General features: G+C 58.7%; 1 protein-coding gene across 1 annotated transcript in view; it reads right to left on the reverse strand.

The window, feature by feature from the left end:
• ARHGAP4 (Rho GTPase activating protein 4) overlaps positions 1–4960 on the reverse strand; it is a 15813-nt gene extending 10853 nt beyond the window's left edge. Inside the window, exons 1-5 of the mRNA XM_007456657.1 lie at positions 4894–4960; positions 837–1044; positions 588–750; positions 289–351; positions 2–43 (exon numbers count right to left, since the gene is read on the reverse strand). Of these exons, the coding sequence (XP_007456719.1) occupies positions 2–43; positions 289–351; positions 588–750; positions 837–1044; positions 4894–4960 (543 nt within the window). The remainder of the gene's footprint in view (position 1; positions 44–288; positions 352–587; positions 751–836; positions 1045–4893) is intronic.
• Between the last annotated feature and the right edge of the window lie 3599 nt (positions 4961–8559).

The raw sequence follows: 8559 nt of genomic DNA on the forward strand, positions 1-8559 counted from the left end.
CATTCACGCTCTCCATGTGGTACACCTGGTATGTCTTCTTGGCCTGCGAGGAGGCCCAAGGCCAGGCAGCCCTGCTCAAGTCCACGGCCGCAGCCAGCCCTCCGCCTCCCCCTCCCAGCCCATCCGGGACTCGGACCTGAGCGCTCTGCCCAACCACCCAGTGCCCAGAGCAGGGAGAGAGGTCCGAGCTTGCGGTCCTCGAAACCCAGGTCTCTCCTTGAGCCTGGCTCAGGGAGATGTGAGGTGATGGCCTCCCTCTGATTCGGGCAGGCCCTGCGGCGCTCTCACCGTCTGAAGCTCTGACACCACCTCCAGGAGCTCCTCCTGCAGCTGTTGCTCCAGATCCTTACTCTGGGGGGGGCGGGGAGTTGAGCACAGCCCTGCCCCAGTGCAACACCCACCTCCATCCTGCAGCAGCGGCCAGCCCTCAGCTCGGCACTCAAGGCTCCCGGCGGCTCCCCTCTGCCCGACGCCCCCCGGCCTCCTGGGCCCTCCCAGCCGTGACACCTCTGCATCGGGCACCCACGGGCTGCCCTCGCTAGATCCTGAGGCCATCCAGCATCCCGTGCCCAGGGCAGGGGCCTTGCCTTCTTGACTATGCGCCCAACGTCCTCTGCGATGTGACTCAGGCGCTGGGCCAGGGGCCCACCCAGCACGTCGCTGAGGGCCGCGCTCTCGCGGCTCTGCTGCCGCGTCTGCTGCAGCAACACGGCCCAGCAGTGTAAGGGCGACAGGAGGGACGGCTCCTTCCTGGGGGAGACGGGCACTCAGACCGACGGGGAGCGGGGCCTCAGGCCCTGCCGCAGTCGTCCCACCGGCCAGTCCCCAGGACCCACCGGAAGCTCTGGTGCTCCCGGCTGCCGCCCCCTAGGCGGCCTGCGCGGCCAGAGAAGCGCTCAACCAGCTTGTCCAGGCCCCGCGAGTACTCCAGCTCCACCTCGGCGCGGCGCCGCATGAACTCGGCCAGCTCCTGCAGCAGCTCCCGCCGCAGCTCGCCCTGCAGCTCCAGGCAGCGCAGCTGCTCGCCCAGCTGCCAGCGCATCTCTGTAGGGGCGGAGGGGGGAACGACGCAGTGGAGTGAGCGCGGAGCCGAGGGGGCGGGAGGCCGGCCCGGCGCTGCGGGAGGTCTGCCGTCCAGCCGGCTCGGGGTGGGCCTGAGGAAGGGGATCTCTGAGCTGAGGCTGAAGGGAACCAGCCGGGAAGGAAGAACACGGAAAGGCCCTTCCAGGCAGAGGGCAGAGCCCTGCAAAGGGCCAGGGGCGAGAGGGAGTGTAGAGGGTCCTGGAGGCTTGGAGCAGGTTGGGATGGTGGGAGAGCACCTGGCACTTGGGCTTCCCATGACTCCCCGGTTTCCCTGCCACTTCCTGACCTTTGGGTGCCCAGGACCCCAGGCAGGGTGGCCGCCCCCGCAAACACAGAGACACACGGGGCTGCGCAGGCGCGGGGTGGCCACAGCGCTCTGCCAAAGCTGCAGTGAGCTTGCGGCCTCGCTGGCTGGAAACCCTGCCCTCAGCCCCAGGGAGAAAGGGCAGCTCCAGCGGGAGGGCCAGACCAGCTGGTGGAGGCTGACCAGTGACGGGACTGAGGCAACTGGTCTGTTTTCTGTTCCCAGTACCGACTCCTAACTACCCACCTCCGGGCAGAGAGAGCCACACCCCGCTCCCCACACTGCTGGCTTCTGACACCTTATCGCTGACTTGATTTGGCAACTTTCCCCACACAGACCTAAGACCTAAAGCAAAGAACCGCCCAAATGAGGATCTTAAGCAACCCACTGGCGAGCCCTGGGCATCCCGGGGACATAACGCACTGTCTCGGCTTCTGGCAAGCAGGTCACCACTTACTAATCGCTGTCCAAAACAGGGACGTTAAATGACTCCTTCATTCAGCATAATGTTGATTATGCACCCAGTCAGTCTAGACGTGGAGACACGGTGCCCACCCTCCTGGGGACAGACAGCAGGGGGACAGGCACGCGCTAGAACGTGTCGGAACAAGTGGCACTGAGAAGACAGCACAGAGCGGGAGGTGGTCAGGAACAAGGGACACTGGAACAGAGAGCTGAAGGAAGCAACAGAGGGGCCGTGGAGCCAGCGTGGCTGGAGAGAGCTGCGCAGGCGAGGGGAGGGGGGAGATGGCCAAGGCCCGTGGTTGGGGAGGACTCCCCGCTGGACGCCGAGGGAGAGGGGAGCCACAGCAGCAGAGCCATGGGGGTCCGGCTTCGCACTCAGGGCCCCTCAGGCTGCCGTGGGGAGCCAGGGCAGAGGTCAGGTGACGAAGGAAACGTGCCCAGCCCAGGTGGCAGCTACCGCACCAGTCCAGGCAAAACACAGTCAGGGGCTTGGACCAGGCAGCCAGCCTGGGAGGAGGTGGGCAGTGGCAGGACCCAGGGTGGCTGTCGGAAAGAACTCTGCGGTGAACAGCTCGGTACTCGTGCCATGTGGATCTCTGTCCCGCCAGTGGCGTCCCACGGGCTGTGGGGCATGTGGCAGCCTCCATGGGTCCTGCCTGCTCGGCATCCCCGTTTCCTCCTCTGATTTCCCTTTCGAGAATGTCCCCTTCCTACTCTCAGCCCCTGGGTCCCTCTCCCTGACTCCAGGCGCCTCACATGTGGCTCTTGCGTGACCCATCCCTCGGCCCCTCCACCCTGCTCCACCGCCAGGACCAGCTCAGTGACAGGCCCAGGGGCCACCATCCCCTACCCGCGCTTGCACCGCAGTGACTGAACGAGAGCGCTCTCTTTCCACCAAGGGGTCAAGCTGGGTAAACGGAAGCCTGGGCGAGGGCTGCTTCCTGAAGGTGAAACCAATGCAGTCTCCTTACACGGTCCGAGGCCAGGCCACTTGATATCAGGAGAGTCTTCATTAAATCAGGGTAACAGTTTGGGGATAAAAGTAAATTGCATTTCATTCCAAGAAAGATCTGAGCTGTCCCGGCTTGCCTCACTGTCCTCTGGCGTCTGCCCCTTCCTTGTGGAGTGACAGTTCCCTGGGGACCTACTACAAGCGAACAGTGTTCAACGGGCCAGCACACCAAACTGTTTCGTTTCTTCTGTTCGGTGCAACCACGCCTCGGCTGGGATTCGGACCTGGTGTCAGGCAGACGTTGAGTCGGCAGGGTCTGAGCACAGTGAGCCGGTGCCTACCGAGCTCCCCAGGCTCCCCAGGCTCTCAGCTGAGTCGGCGTCCAGCTCTCAGATCTCAGCTGGGATGCGCTCATCAGGGAACCCTTCCCAACCTCCCCACAGACTAGGTCTGGCCCTCTTCCTGTCCCCTTTCTTCACATCCGCACCCTCCCTTTATAGTGGTTTTCATCATAATTGAAATTAATTGTGTGATAGGTTGTTTACTATATGTCTCCCCCACTAGACATGTGAGCCATACGACAGCAGGGATTGCTTCTCCTGTGCTCAGCACTGTATGTTCAGGGCCTGGCAAACATCTATCAAAAGGAAGGATGGAATCCACGTATGCTTGAATTGCAGAGCCAGGACTGGGCCTCAACAGCACTTCCTGTGAGCGAGGCATTCGGTCTCACTTCTGCTGACAAGCAAAGCAGAAAAGATGGCCTCCCAAACCACGACTATGCTGACCTTTCAGAATTTCGGGTGTCAAGACAGTGATCCCGTTTTTCTAGCATAGTGGGAAGTTTCTTTGGGCGGGGGGACGGGGAACAGAAGCTAAAATCATTAGAGACCCAGAGCAGGCAAGGAACAACTTAAAAGACAGCCTTGCTCGAAACCCCAATTTTTTTTCAGTGTGAATGAACTGACCCATATTTGCTGACTGAAGAGTTTCCAAAGTCCTTCAGCCTCATGACATTTGGGGGATGCGGCTGCGCATCATTCTCTCCATCTGAGGAATGTTGCAGGTGAGGCTTGGAGAGCTGACTGGCCCTGCACGGTCACCTCAAGCTGGCTGTGGGCAGCAGGCCACCCTTCCCAGACGGGGAGGACTCGAGCATACTTTGGTGTAAATTGCTTGTATTGGATAATTACGTTGGAATCTCCATCTATGGACTGGAAGGACATTCGAGGCTCATTTCGTTACACCTCCTGGGACCTATAGGAGTGGCCATAAGCAAGTCACTGCTCCTCTCTGAGCTTCGGTTTCCTTCATCGGTAAAATTGAGCTATGGAGACTGATACACGGGGTCGCACATCTGGAGACACCAGAAAATGTTACAGCCTCAAACTGCTGGCACTTGGACGCTGCCTACTTCCCTTTGCACGAGTTACCACGCCCTGAATAAGACCCAGAAAAGCAGTCGACTAAGAGTTTGCAAAGCTGATTTGCATACAGTTTGCACAGAGTGTTTATCAGAACCCAAAGAGGTCTGCTCTTGCAGAGGGCTCAAGATCCCTCAGGCCAAGATACACTGTGCCGGTTTGACCCAGAGACAGTGGCCTTCAACTCTGAGCCACCTCAGCGCCCAAGGGAGGGAACAGGGACTGGGCTGCAGGGACTGGAGTGGTTTTAGGCTAAAGCCATCGCTAAATCCATCCACCGAAGCTCTCGGACCCCCTACCCAACCCCCGTCAGCAAAGTCAAGGTGCTCCATTTCACTGTGGCTAGAATGCCACTTTTTGGGGGGCACTCGATGCCCCCTTCCCTCCTCGGAGTCCTTAGGTGAGGTGCAGGGAGAACCCAGGAGGACAGAGCTACCGGAGGGAGGGAGGGAGGGAGAGTGGAAGGAAGGGGGAACAGCGGCGGTTGCGGCCAAAGGGGCGTGGAGAGGCGGGCAGGGGGCGCGGGTTCCCTCCCTCAGCCCCCTCCGGAGGTCACTGGGGGAGACCAGCGGGCCCTGGGCCAGCGGCCAGGTCTTTTCAGGCTCCCCCACGACCTTCGGGGTCTCCGTAGGGAACTGGGCCGGGAGCGCCCAGCGCCCTCTCACCTTTGACTTGCGCCTCATGGTCCGCCTGCGGCCCTCGCTCCCGGCGCAGCTTCCCGTGCGTGGCCATGGCCGCCGGGCGGCCGCACCGTCGAGCTCCGTTGCTCCCACGCGGCCGCGAGCGGGCCGGGCGTTGGGACCGTGGGCCCCCGCAGCCAGCAGCCAGCGCCGGCCCGGCCCCGCAGCCCAACCCATTATATTTTAAAAAATATACTTGTTATTTTGGACTAATTTTAGGTTTACCAAAAAGTTGCCAAGACAGTGCAAAGAATACCTAATACCCTCTTTATACCGTTTCCCTAATGCGAACATCCTGACATTACATGGGCATTTGTCAAACTTAAGAAAACAACTTTGGTACATGATCATATTAACTAAACTGAAGATTTTAATTTGGATTCCTCCAGTTTTCCCACCATCACCCTTTTTCTGTAAGATCCAATCTAAGATACCACATTGCAGTTAACATTAATCTTTTCGGTGTTCACTTTTTCTTTTCTTCTTTTCTCTATTCAGCCAGCTCCTAACATTTAGATGAAATCCCAGTGGCCTTTGACTTTGTGTGTATGTGTGTGTGTGTGTGTGTGTGTGTGTGTGTGTGTCCAGGCACTGGACAAGTTTCGGCTGCCAGGGCCGGTGTGGGAGCCCCAAGGGCAAGCTGGCATCCTCTGGCTGCCGTTCCCCCCCAGCCTCCAGAAGGCTGTCTGGTCACCACTGCCAGACTGCACATCGTGGCCATTGGCCCTGAATGCCAGTGCGCAGTGACACCATAGCTGCTCCAGACCCTGGGCTCCCTTGGGTCACCTGCCTCCCCCAGATCCCCAGGACATCAGATGGGGCCCACCCTTCCCAAGCACAAGGAGCCTGGAGAGCCAGGTGGGAAGGGAGGTCAGCACCAGAGAACAGAACGTGCCTTCACTCCGTCCAGGCCCCCTCATGGGGGGCGGGTGGGGGCGGAGGGCAGAGAGCAGGCTTGGGCTAAGGTTCCCCTTCTGCTCAGCCCTGCGGGGAGGAACAAGCCTTGTTGCCCCATAGGTGGTTACCACTTCCTGCTGCCGGAAGAGACTCTCCTGCCTCCTTTCCCCCGCGGCTTGCACCTGCTGTCCTAGGCCCAGGGGACTGGGGAGGGGCAGCCTTCTTCCTTCACTCTCAGAGCAAGGCCTTACTGAGCCTGGGGGCATCTTGGGGCCTCTCTTAGGAGTGCTGGAGTTTCCCTTCACCCCTCTCTACCAACTCGAAGTCACAGGCCAGGCCAACAGGTTTTTCTCCAGTATACTGAGGAGGCAGGATGCAGGTAGCAAGTGACCAGCCGGACTGGACAACTGTCTTCAGTTGGGTGGGAGGGAAATCCCTGGGGTATAGATGGTGGGGACGGCGGCGAAGGCAGTTAGGCTCTGGGCTCGTGCCCAGGGGAGGCGGGCCTGTAGGCGCTAGTGCAAGGGGTCCGGGCATGTGTGTGCGTGGATGTCCAAGTCAGGCTCTGTGCAAATGTGGGCACACGTGACCCAGACTTGCAGCTCTGGGAGGGAGGGGAGTCCTCGCAGGTGCTTCCTGGCTTTCAGCTGTGAGCGTCTGGCTCACCCAGAAGGGGAAAACATACCTCCTCAGTTCCCTGCCCCCACCCCCAGTACCAGGCCCTTCTTTAAGGTGCACTGTGTGCACGGGGCACTGGGGCTTTTCGGCCTGGGAGCAGGCCAGACCCCAGCAGGAAGGCATGCCCCTCATCAGCTAAACCCAACACAACACACCTTGCCCCCTACCCTCTATCTGAGCCCTGACTGGTCGCCCAAAGTTCCTCCCCCATTCAGCAGAGCCAGGCACAGGGCTCAAGCCCGCAGGAAACTGCGGCTGAACTAGTGTCGGCGTCTACTTTCAAATGCTCTCCTTCGTCGTTTTACTTTAGGACTCCAGAAATGCTCACGTGAAGCCCCATTCAGCCACTGGTGTCAAAACTTGAGTAACTAGCCCTGGCTTTTAGGACGCTTCTTTGGCATTTAAGGCCGAACTGCTTGCTCTGTCCTCAGCTCTACTGTTCCCCTTCAAAGAATGGCCATCATCAAAAAATCTAGAAACAATAAATGCTGGAGAGGGTGTGGAAAAAAGGGAACACTCTTGCACTGCTGGTGGGAATGTGAATTGGTTCAGCCACTATGGAGAACAGCATGGAGGTTCCTTAAAAAACTACAAATAGAACTACCATATGACCCAGCAATCCCACTACTGGGCATATACCCTGAGGAAACCAAAATTCAAAAAGAGTCACGTACCAAAATGTTCATTGCAGCTCTATTTACAATAGCCCGGAGATGGAAACAACCTAAGTGCCCATCATCGGATGAATGGATAAAGAAGATGTGGCACATATATACAATGGAATATTACTCAGCCATAAAAAGAAACGAAATTGAGCTATTTGTAATGAGGTGGATAGACCTAGAGTCTGTCATACAGAGTGAAGTAAGTCAGAAAGAGAAAGACAAATACCGTATGCTAACACATATATATGGAATTTAAGAAAAAAAAAATGTCATGAAGAACCTAGGGGTAAGACAGGAATAAAGACACAGACCTACTGGAGAACGGACTTGAGGATATGGGGAGGGGGAAGGGTGAGCTGTGACAGGGCGAGAGAGAGAGAGAGAGAGAGAGGCATGGACATATATACACTAACAAACGTAAGGTAGACAGCTAGTGGGAAGCAGCCGCGTAGCACAGGGAGATCGGCTCGCTCGGCGCTTTGTGACCGCCTGGAGGGGTGGGATAGGGAGGGTGGGAGGGAGGGAGACGCAAGAGAGAAGAGATATGGGAACATATGTATATGTATAACTGATTCACTTTGTTATACAGCAGAAACTAACACACCATTGTAAAGCAATTATACCCCAATAAAGATGTTAAAAAAAAAAAAAAAAAAAAGGGCAGGATCAGATCTGCGGGACCTTGCTAAGCCTGTTGACAAGTGGAGTGAACACTTGGTCCTGAGGGGTGACCGCAGGGCTGACGTGGTCAGGTCTGCTGGGTGAAGGATGGACCAGAGGGAGAAGAGATCAATGGGGAGGTTGTTAACAGATATCCACGTCAGATGAGAGCGTGAATTGGACAGTGAGGCCCCTCCCATTTTCCCACAAGTGAGCCTTCCAGGAGAAGTTTCACAATGGGGGTCCAGGTTGTGCACCTCTGTGTATAGGTTCATCCCCTGGGGAGACGTCCCCAGAGCCCACCCCCAGCCACACGGCTAGGGAACAGGAGTTCCTGCTTTTCCCACCCTCAGCCTTCCAGCCTCTGTTCGGCACCTAGCTACTGAAGCGGCCCCTCCCAGAGGCGGGTCCTGCAGAGAAGGAGAAAGTGCTGGGCCCCAAGGGTCAGTCGGGCCTGCGGCTTCCCCTCTCTGCCCTCCGCCCTCGCCTCAGCTCCCGCCTCCGCCCAGAAAACCCAACCGCCTGGGGGCGGCCGAGCGTCAACAGGCCCTCCCGGGACGCTAGACACGGAGAGCAGAGGGCGGCCCCGACGACGGAGGAAGGAGTGTGCCGCAAGGCACCGTGGGAGCCTCCGCGGGCTCCCTCCCGCCAGCGCTGGGGCGCGGCCGAGGTAGCGCGCATGCTCTCCCCCACGCCCGCCCCGCCCGCCCCGCCCGCCCCGCCCGCCCCGCCCGCCGCGCCCCCCCCGCCC

The sequence above is a fragment of the Lipotes vexillifer genome, unplaced genomic scaffold (assembly GCF_000442215.2).
Source record: "Lipotes vexillifer unplaced genomic scaffold, Lipotes_vexillifer_v1.1 scaffold899, whole genome shotgun sequence".
In the NCBI taxonomy this organism is placed as follows: Eukaryota; Metazoa; Chordata; class Mammalia; order Artiodactyla; family Lipotidae; genus Lipotes; species Lipotes vexillifer.